Source organism: Pongo pygmaeus, chromosome 11 (assembly GCF_028885625.2).
Source record: "Pongo pygmaeus isolate AG05252 chromosome 11, NHGRI_mPonPyg2-v2.0_pri, whole genome shotgun sequence".
NCBI classification, from domain to species: Eukaryota; Metazoa; Chordata; class Mammalia; order Primates; family Hominidae; genus Pongo; species Pongo pygmaeus.
Window position 1 is genome coordinate 29695021 of NC_072384.2, and position 26240 is coordinate 29721260.

Here is a 26240-nt window from a genome sequence, read left to right on the forward strand (position 1 = left end):
TTTTGCTGCTTTATCTGGGTGATGGCACCATAGAGGTGTTTGGTTTATAGAAATTCAAGCTATCTTCATAGTATATGCAAGCTCCTGTAGGTATGTTATATTTCAATGCAAATTTTAATATGGATAATTTGAATTTAAACACATATTTTGTTCCAAATTCCATGCACACCCCACTATGCCACCTATAATGAAAACAGATCAAACATTAACCTTGAAGGGTGAATTTGTTACCAGATCAACATCCAAGGTCAGAAAGGAACAGTTGGACGTTAAATCCAGGAAGAAATAATTGTGAAAAACTAAAGAAAAAATGGGTCGATCATCTTTCTTAAATGATATTTTTTATGAATCTTTGTCCTGCATATAGTGAGATTCTGGCTGCTTAGCTCTCTTCTTAGGTAGAGCTCTTGCAGTTTAAGGAAGCAGGTCCCTAAACACTGGTTCTCAGTCTTGAATGCATCAGAATCACTTATGCTTGTCAAACCATGGATTGCTGGGCCCACTCCTAGAGTTTCTGTCTCAATGGGACAAGAGAATTTGGATTTTTAATAACTTCCCAGGCTATGTTGATGCTGCTATGCTGAGCATGTACATTAAGACCCATTGTTTCAGGAAAAAAAATAACTTTCAATACTGAATCACATTAGGTAAGTTAGTCTCTGTATTTTCACCAATGAAGGAAGAATAACACCAAGTACTGTCGTGTGTTAAGAATAAAAGATTAAGGATTAAGATTAAAAGATGTAAGGATTAAGCATGTACAAGTAAAGACTTTGGCACAAAATACATGCAGTTTAAATAATTAGCTGTTTTTATTTGTGTTTCTAGTGCTTCCGTTTTCTGAAATCTGGAAAGTCTTCAATAGGTCGAAGAGAGCAGTTCACTTAAATTCAATGGTCTTCAACCCTAGCTGCACATTATCTCCTGGGGAGTTTGTAAAACTCCAAAGCTGGGGCTATACCTCAGGCCAATTAAATTAGAGTTTCTGCAGGGGAGGGCCTCAGCATTAATAATTTTTAAAACTCTCCAGATGATTCTAATGGCATAGCCAAGAGTGAGAATGACTGCTTGCTTTATTTATTTATTTATTTATTTATTTAATTTTTTTTTTTTTTGAGACAGAGTCTTGCCCTGTCGCTCAGGCTGGAGTGCAGTAGTCAATCTCAGCTCACTGAAATCTCTGCCTCCTGGGTTCAAGCAATTCTCCTCCTCAGCCTCCCGAGTACCTGGGACTATAGGCGTGTGCCACCACGCCCAACTAATTTTTTTTGTATTTTTCGTAGAGATGGGATTTCACCATGTTGGCCAGGCTGGACTGTTTTTCTATTCATTATTACCTCTCTGCTCTTCAAAGCCCAGCATATGATTCTTGTCTAACATGATTACCCTGAGTAAAAGTTTTCTTTATTCTTTGATATTACCACATGTATGATACTTAACATGATGTTGTATGCTGTGGATATGAATGTTTGTGTCATATCACCTCTTCCTGGTTATAAATTTCTTGAAGGAGATAATTCAATTTATGTGAGCATACCCACAAATACACCCTATAATATACAGCCCAGCAATTGCACCTGGGACATAATTAATAAATAAAATGAATAAATAAGTGAAATGATATAAAATGGTGAAATAAAGTTTCTAAAATTTATTTAAATGCTAGCATTCTTTCACTTCCAGTTATTTGGTCATAAAGTATCTTTATTTTTCCTTGATAAGAAAAAAAGACCATAAGAATATGAAGACTGGTCCACAACTATGTTTATATTGTTAATTATATTTTTATAAGTTTGTGCCCTATTTTGTCCAAATACTCAAAGTTAACCTAGTTTTATGTTCCTTATTCCACATTTTAAAAACGTAAACCTAAATTACAAAAAGTTACTATTTAAAAATAAGATGAAAAAGCAATTTCATTTCTGTGGTTAGAGAATGGTTATTGTGATGCTATCAGGGATGATCTGGCATAACCTAATACAGTTTTACTTTTCATAGACAGTTAACCAGCTTCCCTGAAAACAAATAGTAAAAATTGTTCTTCTAGATAGAAATCGACTGACTTGGACAAGAATACAAAAGTTCTCAAGCTAATTTCACTAGTTTATTTAATAATGGATCATTTTTTTACTACTTTTAACTATTTTCATTCACTAATCTTTAAAAACTGTATCAGATTTGCATAAAACTATAAATGTGGAAATGCATACTTAAATCTTTTTACCTCTTTCCAGTAACTTGTTTGGGGCAAAAGATTTCAATGATCTTGCATAATCCATACACTTAATAAAATAAATTGAAACTGAATTAAAAAAAAAAAAAAAACTTTTGCCACCAGGCATGTTGGCTCACACTTGCAAGGCTGAAGCAGGTGGATCCCCTGAGGTCAGAAGTTCAAGACCAGCCTGACCAACATGGCGAAACTTCATCTCTACTAAAAATACAAAATTAGCTGGGTGTGGTGGTGCATGCCTGTAATCCCAGCTACTCAGGAGGCTGAGGCAAGACAATCGCTTGAACCCGGGAGGTGGAGGTTGCAGTGAGCAGAGATCATGCACTGTACTGATCTGGGCAACAAGAGTGAAACTCTCTGCCTCCCTCCCACCAAAAAAAAAAAAAAAAAAAAAAAAAAAAAAAAAAAAAAAAATTTGCCTTATTTTAGGACCTTTTTAAAAAATTACAGCTTTTTCAAGTTAAAATCTTTTATTTTGACATAATTATTTTTACATGCCATTATAATAAATAATACTGAGAAATCACAGGTATTCTTCACCCAGTTTTCCCCACTGATACTATCTTACAAAACTATAAGAAATCCCGGTCAAGTAAACAACCAGGTCAAGAAAACAACAAGGACATTGACATTTATATAATTAAGATACAGAGCATTTCCATCTCCACAAAGATCCCTCTTGTTGTCCCATAAAATAAAAAAATCTGCTTTCATTTCCCTCCTTTTCTCCTGGAAACTACTAATCTCTTCTTCATTTCTTTAATTTTGTCATTTTGAGAATGTTATATAGATGAAATCATACAAACAATCATATTTGGGACTTTTTTTTTCATTTGGTATAATTCCAAAGATTTATCCATGTTTCTGTCTATACTGAAAGCTTGTTCCTTTGTATTGGTGAATATTTATTACATGAGATGAATGGATCACAGTTTATCTAGCTATTCATCCTTTGAAGAACATCTGGGCTGTCTCAGTTTTTGGCTATTATAAATAAGGCTGCTGCAAATATTTGCATACAGGTTTTTGTGTGAATATTATTTTTTATTTATCTGGGATAAATGACTTGAAGGAATTGTCTAGTGAAATTTAATTGCTGGGTCGGATGGTAGTATATGCTTAGTTTTTTTTTTAATGTTTAAATAAATGTTGGTTTATTTATGTAGTACAATTAGATTCTTTTTTTTGGTTTTTATTTATTTATTTATATATTTTTATTATACTTTAAGTTCTAGGGTACACGTGCACAATGTGCACGTTTGTTACATATGTATATATGTGCCATGTTGGTGTGCTGCACCCATTAACTCGTCATTTGCATTACGTATATCTCCTAATGCTATCCCTCCCCACTCCCCCACCCCACAACATTTTCTTAATCCAGTCTATCATTGTTGGACTGTAAACTAGTTCAACCATTGTGGAAGACAGTGTGGCAATTCCTCAGGGATCCAGAACTAGAAATATCATTTGACCCAGCCATCCCATTACTGGGTATATACCCAAAGGAATACAAATAATGCTGCTATAAAGACACATGCACACGTATGTTTATTGTGGCATAACTCACAATAGCAAAGACTTGGAACCAACCCAAATATATGCTTAGTTTTTAAAAAAACTATCAAAATATATTCCAAAGTAGCTGTATCATTATACATTCCAACTGCAGTGTATGAATGATCCAGTTTCTCTGCATGCTTGCCATCATTGGGTGTGGCCACTTAAAAAAAATTTCACCATTCTGATAGATTTGTAGTGATATTCTATTGTAGTTTCAACTTGCATTTACCTATTGGCTAGTAATGTTAAAATATTTTCATGTACTTATTGCCATCTGTAAATCTTCAGTGAAATGTCTCTTCATGTCTGGGCCCACTTTCTGATTGTATAGCTGTGTTTTTGTTACAGTTGTTGTTTTTAACTGTTCAGTTTTAAGAATTCTTTATATATGAATGCTAGTCCTTTGTCAAACATGGGAATTTCAAATATTTTCTTCTAGACTGTAACTTGTATTTTTAGCCTGAAAACAGGGTCTACCATGGAACAATAGTTTATCCTCCTATGGACTGTGATTTTGGTATACAGTTTAAGAAATTTTTCCCTAGCCCTAAATCCCAAAGATTTTTTTCTAAAAGTTTTATAGATTTACACTTTACATTTAAAAGCATGATCCATTCTGGGTTTGTATAAGGTGTGTGGCTTAAGCCAATATGATGCTTTTGTTTTTTGTGGGCTTTTTGTTTTTATTTTTTGCCTATGGATATCTGATTGTTCTGGCACTAGTTGTTGAAAAGACTGTCCTCCATTAAATTGCTTGTGCACCTTTGCCAACAGTCTATTAGGCATAGTTGTGAGGGTCTATTTCTGGGTTCTCTCTTCTCTTTCATTGATCTATGTGTTTGTCCTACTGCCAGTTCCAGTCTTCATTACAATAGCTCCTGAAACCTGATTTTTTAAAAGTTCATGATCAATTTAATATAGCAGATTTTCAAGCTTAGATTCTTTAGATAATGTTATGTTAGAAACTTTTTAGCATAATATTTTAGTCTATAAATGTCAAGTATTTTTCTTACTATAACATATGATTTACAAAATCCCAATGAATAAAGATAACTCAAAGCAAAAGATAAGACAACAGGCCAACATCTATACTAGGAAAAGAGGCCTTTGACTAAAATCCCTCTGTCTTTTACAGCATAAATTACTTAAGTCAAAAAATATAACCTTAAAAATATAGCACATGTATATTCCAAAAGACTAAAGCCATCAAATGGCAGTTCTTTTGAACTGTGAAATTCCATGTGTTCAAAAGGCTTTCAAAGCATTATATGAAGCTTCCTGCCTTAAGTCCATAAATTTTTATTGTTCATCTTAAAGCTCGTAAACTTCCTTGAATGATTTCCAATCATTTATTCTTTACAGATACTAATCTGCTGAATTGGCTTTCCAACACTTACTTTGCTTTTTAATCGTGCAAATGATGTCTAAGTACAAAATACTCAACAACCATACATATTGCTCTAATTGTGCTTTAGGGCTCACATGGAATAAGGAAACACTAATTTCAATTAGAACATTTTATTTGTTCAGAAATAATTGCTTGGCTTGCCCCATTTGCAAAATTTTCTACAACCCCAAGCTGACAATCAAATACCAGTAAAGAATCCCTTGACCATAATCTGAGTCAATGTTTTCAGCAGTTGCCTTCCCAATATACATATCTGAAGCTCTAGGCACAGCCACTAGAAAAGTCTCTAATCTGTACACACATGAAACACTCAAGTATATGGTAAGGCTTATCTTGAAACTTTCACAAGCCCGCATTTTTTGGATTTGCTAAACTCTGCCACATTCTCCTCTGCCAAGAGATGGACTTGGATCAGCACAGGCACTTGGCAAATTGTCCCAATTATTTGCTATACAGATATGGAATATGTTTGGACATTATCTTCAAACGTCTTTTGTGCAAAGTAGTCATTACTGTCCTCCGGTAGTTACTAGATATGCCAGATTTTGCTTAGGTGAGTTATAGCTGAGTAAAATTATGAATTGTCACCCCAATGCATCACAAAGAAAAGTATTCTCAAAGAAGATCACTCCTTTACCTGTTTGACATCATATGCCAGAAGGACATATTTTAAATCTGGTGAAACTGAATGTCTTGATGCTTTGAAAGTTACCTAGAAAAAGAAAAAAAAAAGTTATATTTAAAAACTTTTTAACATGAATTTTGGATGTATAAATGTAAAAAAAAATAAATTTTCATAGCACTATAAAATGACATTCTCATTTCTTTTATATTGTATACATATTTGCATGTATGTATGTATGATTATTCAGATGAATATAAAAAACTTAAAGAGGACATATTGGACATTTCAGTAAGAAAAGGTTTGCTAATATATCTTTCTATATGTTATCTCTTAAAGAATATGTTACTATTTTTATTATTAAAAAAATTCAAAGGCCTATTGAAATTCCTGAGTAATCAAAATGCTTTTATAATTTGCATGCTAGATTAATCAAAAGGAAAAGAAGTATTGACATTTTGTTTGTCATAATTTTCTGTCTCTATGTTTTTGTATTCTTACTGGTTGAATGTTTATATTTAAAGAAGACACTAACATTGAAGACAGACTCTCTTTAAAGGAAATCCCCAGGGTGAAACAGATTAAAACACAAATACATAACATTGCATTTGATGTCAAACAAAAACTACTACACTGTACTTAACTAATTTTGAGCCTATAATCTAATAATTGAACAAATTTGAGGACAGAAGGAATTTAAACTACACAATGAAACAAATACATTCAAGGTAGAAAAAAGATTTCACTTGAAATAGAGATACTTGTCTAATTCATATCTAAAGAGAGGGCAAGCACACTGAGTTGATGTGTGAAAAAACTCCAAAATACAAACAAAAAAGCAAAATAAATTGTATAAAATTTTAAGCATAATAGATACTTTGCATGGTATTTGCAGAGAAATACGTGCATAAACAATTGTGCATACCTTATAGTTTCCATAAGACTGCTCTCTATAAAGTCCAGAAAAGTGTAAAGTCAGAGTTTCTTTGTTTTGTTTTTGTTTGTTTGTTTGTTTTACATAGGGACCCCAAAACACAATGGATAGGATAAGAAATTCAGACTAATCAATATTTGGCAAGTTTGGGTGGTATAATAAAATATATATTTGGTCTTTTCTCTGGTTCTTGGCACAGAGCTCCAAAAACCCTTGAAATTTCCTGAGTGATAGAAATGTCTTTTGTTATTCATAGCAAACTTCTTTGCACTTTATTCGATTTCATGCTAATGCGACTGCAGCATCAGAGGACTCTTTGTGAGGGGAGGTGTTAGCTTATAGTTTCAGGATTAAGCTGGTCATCAGATCACATCAATCATGTGATTACAAGTTTAGAAATTTCAGCCCCACTCTAAGATCTGGTAAGAGAGAAGAGCTGGAGATCAGAGTTCAGCAGCTGGCCAGTGATTCAAAAAATCATGCCTAAGTGATGAAACCTTGCTTAGAAACTCTGAATGATAAGGGTTGAGGGAACCATCTGGTTGGTAAACATATGGTTGCATTGGGAGGGTGTACTGTACATTGGACTGTACCCCAGTCCAAAGAGAAAGAGCCTCCTGTGCTGGGGACCCCTTCAGACATCACCCCGTATATCTCTTCATCTAGCTGTTCATTTGTACCCTTTACAATAAACTGCTACTTATAAGAATACCTCTTGTCTGAGCTCTTGGAGTCATTCTAAGAAATTCTCCAGCCTGAAAAGGGGTAATGAGAACCCTCACATTTGTAGCCAGGTTGGACATAATTCAGTACCGTTGGGACCAGGGACTGGCAGCTGGCATCTGAGGTGAGGACAGACCAGGGGAATTGAGCTCCTTAACTGTGGGTGTACGCTAATTCCTGGTAATTACTATCCATATTGAATTAAATTGTAGAGCACTCAATTGGTATCAGAGAATCATTTTTGGAATGACATAGCTTATTAATTCCTGAGCCAGATATGCAAGAGAATGGAATGGTCAGCGAGACATCACCATATGGCAATGCTAAGGTATGGGGGTTTACACCTATCTTGTACAATCTACATATAAGGCATTTTAGAACAAGATAACAACATTCACTGGCAACAATTCATGTCAAGAATTTTGTTTTTTAGTTTTTAAAAGATCCATTTAAATCACCATGAAAATAACAACATTAGCAGCTACCACTGATTAGTCATCTATCATGTGGTCTGCCAGTTGTTAGGTACTTTGCAGTTATCAATGATTTTAAACAGTCTTCAGGGCAATACTGTGATACAACCTCATTCTCGCTCTCATTACTTTATTGTATATTGAAATTTGATAGAAATTAACCTATGGGAAATTTGGGGTGACATTGGATACACAAAGTATTCAACATTATAGTATCAGGAGGTGTATTGTTTTTAAGGAAATGTTCAAGGGGACAGTATCAAATGGTATGCTGTTATGTAAAGACTAATAGGGCAATGCCATCATTCTTGTCCTACAGGGATTAGAAAATTCCAATATTGCAGTTGTTACACCTTTCTCAAGGTCAGAGAGAAGCATACATAACAAGACAATCCAGGAGGGCCTCTTTTCATAAGCCTTACATTATCTCACTAGCAAGAGGGTTTTTTTTTTTTTTTTTTTTTTTTGAGAGCTTCTCTGACTAAAGTCTGAATTAATTTAAAGGAAATCTCACCTCCCTCATCCTCATCCACCCTCATGTGATGCTCCTCACACAAATTAACTTCACGCTTTCACAGGTGCTTCTGTGCCTCCGGTAACAACGTTTTAGTATCTTTTACAGTTCCTACAATTATCCAGTCTGGCACTTTATTAATTATCACTCTACTGCCTCAAGCTTATGCAGCACACAAACTGGGAAATTTTCCAAATATCTTTTCAGGGGCCCAAGCTGCTGAACGTTCTCTGAAATTAAAGAGTCGTGGGCAGGTCACTGATGCTGCAGAGAAATTTACTGATGATACACGAATAAGAAACATATCTCGGCAGCTTAGTCAACAGGCCAGAAGATGTTGGAAATCTTAGGTCAATCCCTCTTAGTTTATGCCTTTAATGTTATTATTTATTGCATTTGTGGGATTCTTTCTTTCAGCCACAGGAGACATCTTAGTCAACACTGATTCTAATTGTAGACATTAAATGGTTCTGGTTTAATTTCAACTTAATATGACTTCAAATTGTGGTTTGGGGAAGTTGATTATTGCCAATAATGCTATTACAGTACTTTCATATTTAACAACTTAATTACCATTGAAATGAAAGGATGCAAAAGTAACTTCCACATGTGTTCATTGCCATTACTTAGCAATGATGCCTGCCTGTCCAGTTTTTGACATCCAACATAGTACAAAGGGCATAAAAATGCATGAATCCTGCCATCTATGTACATTCTGTTGAAGGCAAGCAAAATATGATAAACTGAGTAAAGCAAATATGCAGGTGATTAACTAGATGAATTAAGCAAGAAAGGGAAGGTATTTGATCAAGTAGAGAAACAAATGTATGCTTTCAGGCAGCTTGGGAACATTTTGTGGTACCTCTTTTCTACGTATCACTCCATTCAAGCGAATCTTATGTATTGAACATTCACTGTACAACAAGCCCCCGGGAGACACTGAAGGCGCTACAAAGTTGGGAAACCAAACCCACTAGGATGTTTTCCTTTCCATATTGTTCAGGATAAGACGAATGTCATGAAACTCATTAGTCAATGGCAGAGCAAGGGTCCAACACATGGGTGCTTTAAACCACTGGGGAAGCAGGGTAAGACTGAAGCTATCTGTGTAAGAATCACGGAGAGAGATGGAGTAGTCAGACTGCCTATTTAAAAGAGCGCAGTAGCTCCTCAGCTCCAGATACAATGTCCTATAGAAAAATACACACGGCGTTGCTAGTTTTCCATTTTTTTCAAAAAAAGTTAGAAAGCAAAATTTAACTTATAATTTTAATTAAAATTATGATTCAATCCTAAATATACCTGGGGGCCAGATTCTGTCTGGAGCCTACAAGCTTGCCAGTTTTTGAATTACTACCCACAATATGAGAATAAACTTCAAAAAATGCACAAGTAGCTTAAAAACAATTCTTGGGAAGATGAGGGATGATTCCATGGATTACTGCTATTACGTATGAAGTATGCGTTATTGCCAACATGAATATGCCAGTGCTTATTACTGTTTTCATAAGTGGTAAACTGAAAGCCAAGAAAGAAGCAAAATCAGGTTTGAATTTAGAACTATTACCTTGGCAACTGGGTGAAAAACTAGTTAGATTTGATGACATCTTGAGTTCATGAGAGATGGTAAGAGGCTCATGACACTCCAAGAAAGCAATGTTACAAAGTTAAGGAAGAAGCAGAGGCAAAGAGTGAAAGGGACATGTACAGGGGAGGTTGTGAATAAAATACAAAAAAAAAAAAAAAGTAAGGATTAGATTTGAAGATGGAGAAAAAAGAAAGTATACAGAATAACTCCAGGTTTTCAAGTTTTTATCATTGGGTGAATATTGCTTTTGTAACATTCTCACTGGGGAAAATAAAGAAAAACAGGCATATTTTGAGGAAAGTTTTAGACATTCAAATTTTTTATACATTACTGTTATCGCTCCTGAAGGATAGCCAACAGGAAATGTGCAGGATTTGTGGATAAAAGGCCTGGAGTTTAAGAGAGATGCCAGAAAGCCTCATCTTTAATCATTTATACAGAGTAATAGATGAAAGTTTATGTTCAATGTAAATCCATCCCCTCTAAGGAAAAGCAACAAGTTCCCCAAATGACATGCTCTACTGGGGTGGGCCAGTAATCATGCAGTTATGAACATGGTGTACCACTGCTTGTATTCTTTAAATGTGCATGTTTTCTTTTTCTTGTACCTTTGTTCAACTTTCTCTACTTGCTATACCACCTTCACCTTTCCCTTTTCCTTATTCAAATTGTGTTTCTCTGAAGCATCATTCTAGTTCTTCTCCTTTAAGCCTTCCCTGTCCTTCTTAGCTCAAGTGATTCATCTGACCTCACATGTATTTAATTACATGTGCAGTTCATCTGACAATTGATCACTGTTTCGTAATTGCACTTCTAGGTTGTTTGGAACTGCAATTTACATCTCTTATTGCCACAGTAATGTCCCTATTAAGAGGCCCCATTACAATGATTCACTTTTGTCAGAAACATTATAACTAGAGGTAGAAAATGAGATAATGATGGTATTCCAAGATGTCAGATATTAAAGATCATAGCAAGAAATCATTAAACACAAACTTAAATGTCAGAAGTGCCAGAAAATATAAAATATTCATTTGTATGACTTGAGACCGAGAAAAGACTGAGCAAAGGGAGAATGAGAGATAAAGTTACAATTAACACAGGTTGGTATAAAGGACTTGGTTGCCTTAACATTGAGAAACGGCAGAACATTGAGAAACGGCAGAACTGTGTAGTAGGGATGTGTATTGTTCCAGACCTTGGAATAAGCTGGTAATAAAAATATCTAAAGACATCTCTATTTACAAAATAAAAAAAAAAAAATCATGCTCCAGGAGCTTTGGCTGAATAATTCTGAAAGTGTAGATGGGTATATTTTTAACAGATAGTGAATGATGGAGACAAAAATGTAAGTCTTCTTGGATCCTATGATATTTTCCCTGCTCCCTCAACCTCCAGCCCATCAAACTCCCTAAACATTCACACACATATCCTTTATGTTTTGTTTTGTTTTGTTTTTTGACGGAGTCTCGCACTGTAACCCGGGCTGGAGTGCAATGGCGCTATCTTGGCTTACTGCAACCTCTGCCTCCCGGGTTCATACAGTTCTCCTGCCTCAGCCTCCCGAGTAGCTGGGACTACAGGTGCCCGCCACCACGCCTGGCTAATTTTTTGTATTTTTAGTAGAGACGGGGTTTCACTATGTTGGCCAGACTGGTCTCAAACTCCTGACCTCATGATCCACCGTCTTGGCCTCCCAAAGTGCTGGGATTGCAGGCATGAGCCACCATGCCCGGCCATCCTTTACGTTTAATTTATTTAGGGTATAACTTCCTTCACCACTCAATCTCATTATTAGTTTATTGATACCTGACAAAAATATTTAGAAAAGCCATCTATCATTTTGGAAAGATGTTAATTTTGAAATACGTAATTACGTATATATTATGAAAATGCTTCTTTCATAGTGCAGTCTATAAATGACCAAATTCCCTGGTTTGAGCATGAGGAAGGATTTTAGAAAGCCAGTGGACCATAAGTGGAGGAGAAGAGGGAAAAAGATTACGATCTAGTTGAAAAGAAGAAAAGGGAAATCAAGAGAAGTTGGGAAAGGAGGCAGCAGTCCCTAGAATGATGCAAAAGACATACTCTCTTTCACTGTCTGGCTTTAAGAACAGAGAAGAAGCAAATAGCTTTTTATAATTTAGCTGTAAACAAAGGCTTGATTGTTCTCTGTAGCTATAGCTGGGTATATATGCAGAAAATTTTAAAATCAATTTTTTTACTGTGTATTTTTTCATGTTCTCTTTTCTTAGCTGACCAATTAATTATGATTGTGCTTAAATTATATCTCTTTCCTGACATCTGCAATATCTATATTTTGTAAACATAATAGATGCTCTCTCTATATATATATTTTCTTGTTACCATGCATTTTGTTGATATTGGAGTATTTAATAAAACAACCCAATGCAGAAAATGCCATGATACAACTATGTAATTTTTATGAGTATTGAATCAATACCTACTAATCCATATAGACTGACGCACATATATTTTTATTGCTCAATAAATGTAAACAGCCAAAATAATATTCTATTCATTTACATCATAGGCCATACACTAAAACATTTAAAAAGCAATTTTTATTTTTCAAAGAAAGCGGAAATTAATGATCACTGAAATCTATTAATAACTTAAAAAAATAGGGCAGAAAAGGTGAATTTGAGAGTAATGCCAATATTTCTCCACCCAACACTTGAGAAGAATGCCAATATTTCTCTCTCCAACACTTTAATAAATTGGAAAAGCTATGGGCTGATGAAAGAAGAAAAGAAATATTGTAACTTACATATTTATGCAAATTATTTATGTGAAGTTCAGTTTGTGCTGGTCTAATGATTCTTTAAATTGTCTTAGTGCTTTATAATCATCCTGTATCAGGTATATATATATTTTTAAATGGTGCTGTTATCTTCAAGCACAGCTGCATTAAAGAATACAGCATATAAAAGCTATGGAAGTCCTAAAAAATTTGACATTAGAATTTCAGTATGAGTTTTCCTCGCCATGGCCTTATACAATGTGTGTAACATAATACTTATAAGATGAGTAGACTGGAGCTGTCCAGTAGAAAGTTACTTAAATTCATTCTTGCTATGATAGCCCATCAGGCACATTTTACAGAGTATAATTTTATAAACAAAAATAATATAATTATTATTTTAAAACATGCATATTTTAAGTATTTCAATTAGTAATGTGTTTTATTTCTAGTGTAAGAAAAATAATGGTTACCAAGAGCTTTGCAATTCCCATATTTATAAAAAGAAGGGAAACTATAATGTCCAACATTAAGTAAAAAAACTATTTTTGCCATGGCTGAATTATTTCTTTTTATGAAATAGAAACAGAAAAATAATAGTGCTTCAAAGACTAAATCTTCTTGAAAGCTGATGGTTCAAAGGCTCATTTAAGGTTTATATAACATCAATAATTTAGCATTATAATTAATAATTCCAAAAAATAGGAGAAAACATAGGTTAGCAAATAAAAAATATATTTAATTGTGCCAGGTTTGATATATTCATATATATTCCTCAATGATACCATATTTGATATTGCTACAGTTTCGATGTTTGACTCCTTCAAACCTCACATTGAAATTTGATCCCCAATGTTGGAGGTGGGGGTCTAATAATAGGTGTTTAGGTCATGGGTCAGGCTTCCTCATGAATGGCTTGGTGCCATTTTTATCATAGTGAGTTCTTACTCTATTAGTTCTCATGAGAGCTGGTTGTTAAAAAGAGCCTGGCACCTCCTCTCTCTTTTTCTTGCTTCCTTTCTCACCGTGTTATCTCTGCACATGCAGGCTGCCCTTTACCTTCCACCATGAATAAAGCAACTTGAAGCCCTCACCAGAAGCAGATGCCAGAGCCATGCTTTTTGCACAGTCTACAGAAACACGAGCCAAATAAACATCTTTTATGTACAGTACCCAGCCTCAGATATTCCTTTACAGCAATACAAAATGAACTAGTAGATAAGACAGATATCTATTTAGCAGATAAGACAAATATGAATTAATAGATAAGACAGATATCTACTCTATCCTTATCATTTTCTCTCTTGAATTGGATTAATCGCAGTTTTTGTCTCCACATATTGTCAATCATGATAGATTTAGCAATTAAAAATTTAATTCCCAATTAAATTTAAATATAAGATAAACAATAAATATATTGTAATAAATGTAAAGAATGGCATATCATATAACCATGAGAATGACATAAAAATAGAATATCTTGTAGTTATAAAATAACTGGACTACAGGTTAAATGCAAATATGCATGAATCAGTAACAAAATGCTGAGTGATAAAGTGAAGTATAAGATGATCATGGACTACCTGATGCCTCTTTCAAAAGTTCAAGACCAACTAAGATTAAATTATACATCATATAGGCAAACATATATACGTATCAAAGCGAACTGAGTTAGACATTAACTAGAAACCCAAGGATATAACAATAATTTACACAGTGAATTAATTTAAAAGTTGAGTTTTCATTTACTAAACTTGCACTTTAATTCTCCAAGGTTGAAAGCCATGCATTACACAGGTCATTTTATCAGAAACATTAATAGCTCCTAAGCACAGTTGAGGAGACCAGTGGTTGTTTGCAACTGTGACTGAATAAATCTCTCTGTTCCTGTTTCCTGAAATACACGTGCAATTGCTTCCTTATGGTATATACCTAGGAAGGAATTTGTAGATTGTAGGGCATGTGAATGTTATACTTCACACAATAATGACAAAATTTTACCCAAAGTAAAAACACAAATGGCATTCCTGCTATCAAGGAGTAAGAGGCTCTATTATTCCACAGTCTTTCCAATACATGGTAACATCAGGGTTAATGTTTGCCAATAGGATATGTGAAAAATACTATCTTCTTGTTGATAAATATTCCTGTTTGTGAATTATGTTAAGCAGCTTTTAAATTTATCAACAATATTTTTTGATAAAAAGTCCCTTTATATTTTTTGTTCATTTTCAATTGATTTGGAAGAGTTTTTACATATTAATTACGTTAACATTTTCTAAGTTAACTAAGAGTTTTCATTATGTCTTCATAATTTACAACTTAGCATATTGGTATGCTAAAATATCTCCATCCTCTAATTTTAACATGAAATTATAACAGATATAGGATGCAAGCAACAAAAAAAATAAGGATATGACCATTAAGAAGATTCTGAATGTGCAAGTCACTTGAAAAAAAAAAACAAAGAATAACAAGGCTAGGGTTTTCAGCTTAGAATATCAATATTTCTTGAATATATTAACTGATGTGACATTATACCTCCTGTTCGGGACTCCTAATAATAGATTGATTTGCTGTTTCCTGTTCATTTGTCAGTATCCTTTTGATAAGCAGAGATATCATAAATGACCCTTCCGTGCCAAAGCAAATAACAAAAATAAAGGAAAAGAATAATTTTAGATGTACATCCCTGGTGGCACTTTCTGCTTAGTTGGGAAAAGAAAGAAGGTCTATAAAATCAAGTCAAATTTAGTGACAATGACAATAAAAAACAATCAAGAGCTGCCTCCAGATTCAATGTCTTGAGCAAAATCTCAAGCTCTGAAGTAAGAACCGGGTTCTCTTTTATTGTCTCCCAAGAACATCTGCAAACACTGCTGATCTCCTCAACTGTGCTTAGGAGCTGAGGCCGACATTCACTAGTTGAGTTGTCATGCACAAAACTTGCATTTTTATGGCCCAAATCCAAAAGCCTTTTGTTGTATTGTCCGCTTTCTCAGAAATGTTCACTAATAGCTTCAATTTTTTTGTGAAATGTGTAGAATGCTAAGATAAATCAGTTTTCTGTATGTTTTTCGATGTCCAAATAGAGGCTGAATTAATCCTAAGGCTGGAAGGTGTTCAGTGTGTGTGTTTATTTTTTCGTTATTCATTTTATTTCATTTTAAAAACTGACGGAAAATTTAGGGGTAATATTTCCAACTCTTATAGGGTAGATGATTCCTCCAATTTTATTAAACAGGTGTTTATAACTGAATGAGTTAATTATAGATATTTACTCACAACTGTTCCCATTGTTCTCTCTTCCTTTACATTCATTCATTTCTTCTTTTAGGCCAGTTTCAACAGATAAAGGTTTACTAAGATATGTAAAACACAGAACATCCTTTCAGTGGACTTTACAGATATTAATGAATGAATAATTCCAGTTAGATTAAGACTAAGTACAAATATTTTTTTAAAATGTTCCTGCCATGAGTGCCATTTGCAAAGTCCCAATATGAAAGACTTACACACAGGAATTCAAACACCAGAAAACAACAATGGCCAATACACATATAAAAAGATGATTCTCAACCTCTCTCATAATTAAATAATTGTAAATTGACAAAAGGATTAAATTATATCTTTTATCAGCCAAATCGAAAATAACTAAAAGGTTGAACATTACCCAACAACAGGAAGAGTGGAACAACAGACAGTATCATATACTATTGGTGGGTTTGATTAATGAAATTTGATACTATCTAATAAATTGCAATATAAACTTCTTTTGACTCACCAATACACTGGAATATATTTAGCCTACATATATATTTGAAATATGCCTGCTTTGCTGTTTGTTTATATTTGTTTTGGAGCCGTAATGTAATAGAAAAATATTTAAACCAGTGGTAATACATCATACAAGAACACTTTATGGTGCTGTTACACTATTTTTTTGTTTTAAAAAAGTTCATATAAAAAGCTCTTCAAGATACATTAAGTGGATAAAAAGTATAGACCATATGTACTGTTGAAATTAAATATAATGTAGACAAATACACTTACATATACACACACACACATATAAATGTATATATTATAGAATATTATATTGTTTATGTATAGATCCACGAAGATATATACAAACATATTTCTGTAGAAGATTTTTGACAGGTACAAATATTTACACGGCTTCATTCAAAAATGGGTACTGAGTGATGAAGGGGGAATTTTTTATTATATGTACATCTGCGACAGTTCTATCTAACAGAAATTTCTGTGATGATGAAAGCGTTTTATCTCTATGCTGTCCAATGTAGTAGCTGTTGGTTTCATTTAGCTATTGAAAACTTGTAATGTGGCTAGTGTGACTGAAAGATGGAATTTTAAATTTTACATGATTTTAATTAATTAAAAATTAAGTAGCCACATGTATCTAATGAACCTCATATCAGATAGTGTAAATATTTATATTTTACAATATATGTTTTCATTATCTTGTTTTAAAAAATGTCACTGGAAGACCCTGAGAGTAATATTTAGATTATTAGACCATGTTTTATTAAAATTATAATTTAAAGTTACTATTTTAAGAGACACATATAAATAATGTATAGAGTGAGACATATCCAATATTTAAAAAGAAGGAAAACCATAAAGACTATAGAGAAGAAAAGGAGAAATATGTAGAAACAAGTTTTAAAAAATAATGACTCTAAACTTCTCGATTTGATAAAACATAATATATATGCTTAAGAAGTTCAAAAATTCCAAGTTTCTACTCAAAAAATTCTTCTCAAAAAGATCCTCACATAGATACATCATAGTCAATTTGACAAAACTTAGACAAAGAGAAATTAATGAAAACAGCACTAAAAACATAATATCACCTACAAGGAACCCTCAATTATAATAACAGCTAACTTCTCATAAGAAACCATAGAGGTCAGAAGAGATTTAGGTTGACGTCTTCAAAGTATTAAAAGAAAAAGCTTGTCAACAAAGAATTCTATATTGAGCTAAACTTTCTCTCGTAAAGGAAGGAGAAATTGTCATTTCTAAATAAACAAAACCTGAGAGCATTTGTTACTATTAGCCCTGCTCTAAGGAAACACTAAAGGAAGAAGTCCTTCAGGCTGAAATGAAATGACAATAAATAGTCACTTGAAACCACATGAAGACATAAAATGACCTAGTAAAAGTATCCACACAGTTATTATGAAAGACAACATAAACACATTTGCTTGTAACTCCTTTCTTGTCGTACTTGTTTTAGAACATAGCTGCATAAAAACAATTATTATAAAAGTGTGTTGATTGGGTTATAACATATAAAGATATAACTCGTATGAAAATTATAGTACAAAGGGGTGAAAAACATGAAGTTGGAATAATGTTTGTATACCATTGCAATTAAATTAGTATTTTATCTGAACAAATTTATTCTAAACTAAGATGCTAGTTGTAAATTACAAGGCAGTGGCTAAATAAATAACAAAAAATAGTAAAAAGGAACAATAGCAAATATAAAAGATACAGCAGAAAATATCTAACAAAAAAGGAGTGAGAAATCCAAGAATGGAGAAACAAAAATGACATATGATATGTAGAAAACAAGTATTATTAAATAAATGGCCAATATATGTTCTATCTTATTAATAATTGCATTAAATGAAAATAAACACATGAATCAAAATGTGTAGGTTGACAGGATAAATTTTTTTAAATAATCTAATTATATGCTGTATACAAAGGATATATTCTAAATTCAAGACACTAATAAGTTTAAAATAAAAAGGTGAAAAAGGTATACCATGAAACTGGTAAACAAAACAAGGATAGAATGGTTTCACTAACATCAAATGAAATATACTCTAAGGCAAAAATTCTTACTAGAGACAAAGATAAAAATTATGCAATAATAAAAGGGACTTTCTATCAGAAAAATAAAACAATTATAAATATGTATGCACATAATAACAGAGCTCACAAATATATGAAGCAAAAATTTATAGAATTGAAAGGGAAAATAAACAATTTAATAATAAATAGCTGGAGACTTCAAAACCTTGATTTCAGCAATGGATAGAACCAGTAGGCAGAACATCAATAATAAAATAGAAGACAAACAACATTACAAAGCACAAAGATCTTACAGACAGAAAATGCTAGCAGAAATACACACATACTTATGAGGTCCACACGAAATATTTTCTAGGTGAGATCATACGTTAGGCCACAAAACATGTTTCAATGAATGGAAAAGTATTGAAATTATAAAAAGTATGTTATTTGACCCAAATGAAATTATATTAAAAATCAATAATGGAAGGCAATTTGGGAAATTCACAAATATATAGATACTAAACAACAGTTACCTAAATAACCAATGAATCAAGAAATACGTAACAACGGAAATAATAAAATGCTTTGAGAAGAATGAAAATGAAAACACAAAATACAAAAATTTATGATATATCGTAAAGAAGAGCTAACAGGGAAATTACTAGCTGTAAAAATCTATATTAGGAACAAAATAGAGAGAGAAAGAAAGTAAAGAGGAAAAAAAGAAAGAAGAAAGAAAGGAAGAAAGAAAGAAAAAGACAGAGGCCAGGTACAGTGGCTCGTATCTGTAATCTTAGGCCATGTGCGGTGGCTCATGTCTGTAATCCTCCCTTTGGGAGGCCTAAATGGGAGGATTGCTTGGGGTAAGTCGTTCACAACCAGCCTGGGCAACATAGTACGACACAATCTAACAAAAAATTAAAAATTTAGCCAGACATGGTGGCTCATGCCTGAAGTCCCAGATTCTCAGGAGGCTCAGGTGGGAAGATTGCTTAAGCCTGGGAGATTGGGGCTACAGTGAGCCATGATCACACCACTGCACTCCAGCCTGGGCAACAGAGTGAGACTTTGTCAAAAAGAAAGAAAGAAAAAGAAAAGAGAAGAAAAGAAAGGGAGGGATGCAGGAAGGAAGGAAAGAGGGGAGGGAGTGGGGAAGGGAGGGAGGAAGTCTTGTGTGGTGGCTCCCACCTGTAATCCCAACACTTTGGCAGACCAAGACAGGAGGATCACTCGAACCCAGAATGTCAAGATGAGCCTAGGAAACACAGTGAGACCACAGTTTGACAAAACTTTTTTTAAAAAAATTAGCTGGGCATGGTGGCACACATCTATAGTGCAGATACTCAGGAGGCTGAGGTGGGAGGATCACTTGAGCCTGGGAGGTTGAGGCTGCAGTGAGATATGATTGTGCCACTACACTCCAGACTGGGTAACAGAGTGAGACCCTGTCTCAACAAAAAAAAAAAAAAAAAAGAAGAAGAAGAAAGAAGAAAAAAGGGCAAGAAGAAAATAAGTATCTCAAATTAATAGCTTAAACTTCTACCTAAAGAAGTTAGGAAAAAAACAAGAAAACTAACACAAGCAAGCAGAAGGAAGGAATTAATAAAGCTTAGGTGGAAATAAGTTACATCTAGGCTAAAAAAACAATGGAGAAAATGAACAAGGCTGAGAGTTTCTTCCTTGAAAAGAAAAATAAAATCGGCAAGCCTTTAGATAGATGGATGAGAAAAAATAAAAAGATTCAAATTACTAAAATCAGGCATGAAACAAGAGGCATCAGTACCAACCTTGCAGAAATGAACATAGAATACTATAAAATTGCTTATCAACAAATTCAGTTATTTAGATCAAAACAGGAAGTCTTAGAAAGACATAAATTTCAGAAGTAATATATATTTGGAATAGGCTTATAACATGTAAAAGGATTGATGAAATAAATTTAAAACTTCCTGTGAAAAAGAAGCCTAGGCCATAATGGTATCATCAGTGAGTTCCATGAAACATTAAAAAAAATCCTTCATAAACTTTTCCAAAAAATAAAAGGAGGAAACAATTTGCTACTTATTCTATTAGGCTAGTATTATCTTGCTATCAAAACCAGACAAAGACATAATTGGAAAAAGCTACAGACTGATAACCCCTTATGAGTATAAACAGCCTGGACTACTAAACAAATTCAGCAATGTGGCAGGATAAGCAATCAACACACAAAAATCATTACATTTCTATACACTAGTTGCAAACAATTTAAAGATGAAATGGAGTAAACAATTCCATTTATAATGGCCACAAAAGCAATAAAATACCTAGTAACAAATTCAACAATAAAAGTATGATTTTTAGATGGAAAAATATAACACATTCTTTTGAGAAATTGAAAAATATCTAAATAAATTAAAAGACATTGTATGTCTACAGTTCAGAACCTTGTTAGGGTAGCACTATTTTTCAAATTGATCTACATAAGCAATATAATCACTATCAAAAGTCTTAGCTTCTTTTGACTTTGTTTGCAAATTTTACGACTTAATCTTAAAATTCATATGGAAATGTAAGGGACACAGAAATACAATTTTGACAAAGAACAAAGTTCAAGGGCTCACACATCCTGATTACAAGTCTTACCACATAGCTACAGTACTCAAGACTGAACTACTGGCCTAAGGATAAACATATAGATTAATAGAATAGAGAGTCCCAAGACAAAATCGTATATTTGTGGTCAACTGACATTTGAGAAGGGTGCCAAAATTATTCAACAGAAAAAAAAAATCTTTTAAAAAATGTTACATGGATAATCATATTTCCACATGCAAAAGAATAAATGTGGACCTCTTTCCTCACATCGTATTAAAAAATCCACTCAAAATGTATCATAGAACTAAACATAGAAATAAAAATCTATTATGTTCTCAAACACACAAAAAGAAGTTAGTCTAAATTAACAATGTATAGAAAACTAAAGAAAAAATAGATTTGACTTTATCAACCTTTAAATCTGGTGCATCAAAAGACACCAACCAGAAAGTAAAAGACAACATACCTGGGAGAAAACATTTGAAATGTATGTATCTGACAAGGAATTTCATTTTTAATATATGAAAAAATCTTACAATTCAACAATTGAAAAGAGCTCAATAAAAAATGGGCAAAGAATTTGAACAGACATTTCTCCAACAAAGATATACAAATGATCAATAAGCACATGAAAAGATCCTCAATATCATCAATAAATTAAGGGAATACAAATAAATGCCATGGCAAGATATTACTTCACACCCACTAAAATGGCTAAAATCAAATAGGTAAGAACATGTTTTGTAGAGATGTGAATTAATCAGGCCCCTCTTATACCATTGCTAGGAAGCCAAATCCATGCAACCACCTTAGAAGTTCCTCAAACTGCTAATATAGAATTACTATATGATCCACAACTCTGCTCCTTCTTTTTAAGAAGTGGAGACTATCTTTTTTTTTTTTTTTTTTTTTTTTTTTGAGACAGAGTCTTGCTCTGTCGCTCAGGCTGGAGTGCAGTGGCGCAATCTCAGCTCACTGTAACCTCCACCTAGGAGTGGAGACTATTTTTAATTTAAAGGTTTATTTTTCACATTTGAATCAAGAAATGTGACACCCTAAATACTGTTTAATAGATTTCCCCACTTAGTTACTAAATGCTGCTTGACAGATACTTTCATCCAATCATACGCTCAAACCTGGTTCTCACCCAGAATTCCCCATTTCAATGGTTAACTCCCCTTTCATTTAAGTCATACAACCAAAATCTCAAGAATTATCCCTGATACATCATTCTAACCCCCATCCCCAACCACTACATTCTTATTTTGTTACTTTTTTTTATTTTACTTATTATTACCGTCCAAATCTTTCACTTCTCTGCTGGCACTGCCTAAGCCCATTTGCTTATAATCTCAAGCCTAGGCCATCCAGTAGTGTCTTTATTTGTCCTCTCTTGAGCCACAACTTTCAATTTTAACTTACTCTCTCACTTCAACAGGAATATGTTTGTTTCCAAAAGTAAATCTGATTATTTTTGAAAATTCAGCACCATGACCCTTATGATCTGGCCACTACTTATTTCTCCAACCTGTTTCCCGCTTCCATGTGCTGCTCCCACGACCATGCCATTGTTTGTTTCTAATACTCCATGCCTCATGCCTGTCCCACTATGCTCAAGCCATATTCTTGCTTAGTCAACTTATCTGCAGTCATCTTCATTTCTTATTTATTTATTTATTTATTTATTTATTTAGGGATGAAGTCTCGCTCTGTTGCCAGGCTGGAGTGCAATGGCACTATCTCAGCTCACTGCAACCTCCACCTCCCGAGTTCAAGCGATTCTCCTGCCTCAGCCTCCTGAGTAGCTGGGACTAGAAGCACATGCCACCACACCCAGCTAATTGTTGTATTTTTAGTAGAGATGGGGTTTCACCACGTTGGCCAGGATGGTCTTGATCTCTTGACCTTGTGATCCACCCGCCTCAGGCTCCCAAAGTGCTGGGATTACAGGTGTGAGCCATTGAGCCCGGCTCATCTTCATTTCTTTAGGGAAGCTTTCTGTGACTTATTTAAAACAGATACGGCCAATGCATTAGAAATTCTGACATGGATATTAAGAAATAAAAGTAAAAGCAATATTTAACTTTCATTCTTATATTCCTATACTTTGCAGTTATTCTATATCATAAATTGTAAATGTTTATATATCTAATTATTTGATTAGTGCATATCTCCCTTAATACATAATGAGATTATTATGGCAAGAGCTCTCCTATTTTTCTTATGGCAGGAGCTCTCCTATTTTCTCTTCTATTTTCTATTGTATCTTCAGCTGTAGTTGTAGTTGGGACAGAAAAAGCACATAAAATATTATGGAGTCATTGAATCAAATAATCATAGGCAATACAATATATTTTAAGCCCCAAGAGATAATGGATTGCATGTCTACGTTCTATTTATTATAAATTTGTTAATTTTATTTCAAGATTTTTTCAACTAGGCTTCTAAAAATTTCTCTGTTATACTGTTATACACAGAAAACATGCATAAACATGTACATATAAGAACTAACCATGAAATAGATTCTATTGTCAAAAATTGTGGCAAAATATTCCAAATAGAATTACCCATTTAATGACATTTAAAACCTCAGAGATGATGCTGATTCCTCTATTTCCAACAGGTTGAAGGTAATTAACCAACAAAGCCCTACCCGTTTTATCTCCAAGCAAATCCTCCACCCACCTACTTTTTACCTTCTCCAATAGCATCCCTGTATATAGTTCATGCCCTGCATCTTCTCTTATTTGTACCACTGCAATAGCCTTCAGAATGGTCTCTCAGTTTCTACTTTAGTATCCCTAGAAAATGCTCCCCAAATAATTGACAGAGTATACTTTTAAAATATGACTCAGATATTGCCACTTTCTTTCTTCAGAGTGTACCTACTGCTCACAAAATAAAACTTTGACCTACAAAACTCAGTATAAATCTTTCCCCTAGTTATCTCATTGAGTTCATCTTGTACCATTCTCCACCCATGTCCACCACTTATATACTTTCTGTTCTTGGAATAGATCTATATAGTTTGAACCCTGTGTTGTTTGTAATTACTGGCCTTGCAACCTACACAACTCTTCAATTTGACCTTGAAATGTTATCTCCGTAGTGAGCCTTTCCTAAGCACCTAATCATTCTCTAGACCTCACCCTATGTTATTTTTCAGCAAGGATTTAAATTTACTAGCTGACATTTTCTTGTATTTTCAATGAATTACTCATTTATTGTCAGTCTGACAAACTTGCCTTGCTCACCATTGTATCCCCAGAATCTGGAAAATTATCTTACACACAACAGGGATCCAAACAACACTTGGCAAATAAATTAATAAAGTAATAAGGCATAATGAGTCATTTCAACAATGATGCAGAAACATCGTAAAGATGGAGAAGTAGAAAAATCTCTACAAGTTTTTAAGAGACAGAAGAAATTCAAATATAAACTAGATTATTTCAGCCAGATATATCAGAGGAAAGAAGAGAAGTAGAGTAGTAGTTCATAATAATAGGTGCTGCTTGCTTGGTGGGGTGTGTGTGTGTGTGTGTGTGTGTGCTTGTGTGTGTGTGTAATGCAGCCAAGGTTGTTATCCTTTGTTCACGAGGCAATATTTCAACAAGAATTGAAAACATTTGGATGGAAAGAATGATGACACAGGTTATAGTCATCACAATATTTAAAATATGTTAAAAACAAATGTGATGACTTCAGACAAGTTAAGGCAAACAAAGCCATGTAAACCACACTTACAGTTTTCCTCTTTTCCACTCACTATATAATGTTTCCTTACTGATTATCTGGTAGTAAAATGGATAGACTGATTGATTGATTGATAGATATAGATAGATCAATATTTTGCATAGATAGATCTATATGTAGATATCATCTATCTGTATTATGTGAACATATGAATAAATACATACAAACATACATATATTTAATTCAAGCATCTTTCCTAAAAGGTTTAAGTAAAAATTCCACAAATAAACATGGATTTTTTAATATATAAAAAACTAAAGGATCATTATTTATTTTTACATTTCTTTAAAAGCTATTTTGAATGGAATTCTCAGCTAGTAATATTAAAAACAACAATGGATTAGGAGTCAAGAAATGTTTTCCCTAGTCTCAAGACTGTACTAGATATATTGAGCAAGTCTCTTTATTTCTCTGGGTCTCAGTTGTTTTTTATTCTTTAAAATTTAAACTGAAGTAGGAGACAGGGAAAATGCTTTCTAGCTCTATAATGAGCTGTCATTATCATTTAATGTTTACCAAAAATTGAACTTCCTTGAATGCTCATGCATGTTTTACAAGCAAACTAAAATACTAATTTAATATATTTCCAATATACTACTAAAATATCTGTATTATGTAATGTGAAGTGTGGAAGGGCTGCAGAAGTTTGGCAACGCGTAGTTCTACATCATCAAAGCTGTGTAGACTGAAGTATTCTGAAAGATCAAAAGAGGGGAAAAATTATTTTTATATCATCAACTTCAAAAGCTTGAAAAGTTTCTTGAAAATGTATTTTGTTTGCTTAAGTTCCATCATAAAGTAATAAAACACTGAGTGTTTTATTATTTTATAAAATTTCTTTTTATTAATAATTTTAGTTTATAAACTATAATTGTATATATTTATGGGGTAAAATGTGATGTTCTGATATATATGGAAGAATACACAATGTGGAATGATTAAATCAAGCTAATTAACATATTCATCAGCTCCCATACCCATCTTTTTGTAGTAAGACATTTGAAATTTACTCTCAGTAATTTTGAAATACACAATACATTATTCTTAACTCTGGTCGCCCTGTTGTGCTTTTCTAAAGCTTATTATTCCTTCTGTCTGACACTTTGTATCCTTTGACCAATATTTTTAAAAATTTCTAATTGGCTTTCCATGACCGGGAGACAGCAATATATAAAATTATTCAGAAAGAAAATGAAGGGCAGAAATATCCATCAAATGTTTAAACTAGAGCCTTGACTTGCTCAAGATGGACT

At 33.4% G+C, this 26240-nt stretch overlaps 1 protein-coding gene across 2 annotated transcripts in view; it reads right to left on the reverse strand.

Annotated features, from left to right (window-relative positions):
• Positions 1-26240, reverse strand: part of DPP10 (dipeptidyl peptidase like 10) — a 704745-nt gene that overhangs the window by 327500 nt on the left and 351005 nt on the right. For both annotated transcript variants that reach the window (XM_054478149.2, XM_054478150.2), the window contains one exon: positions 5842-5916. In XM_054478149.2, the coding sequence (XP_054334124.1) occupies positions 5842-5916 (75 nt within the window). The remainder of the gene's footprint in view (positions 1-5841; positions 5917-26240) is intronic.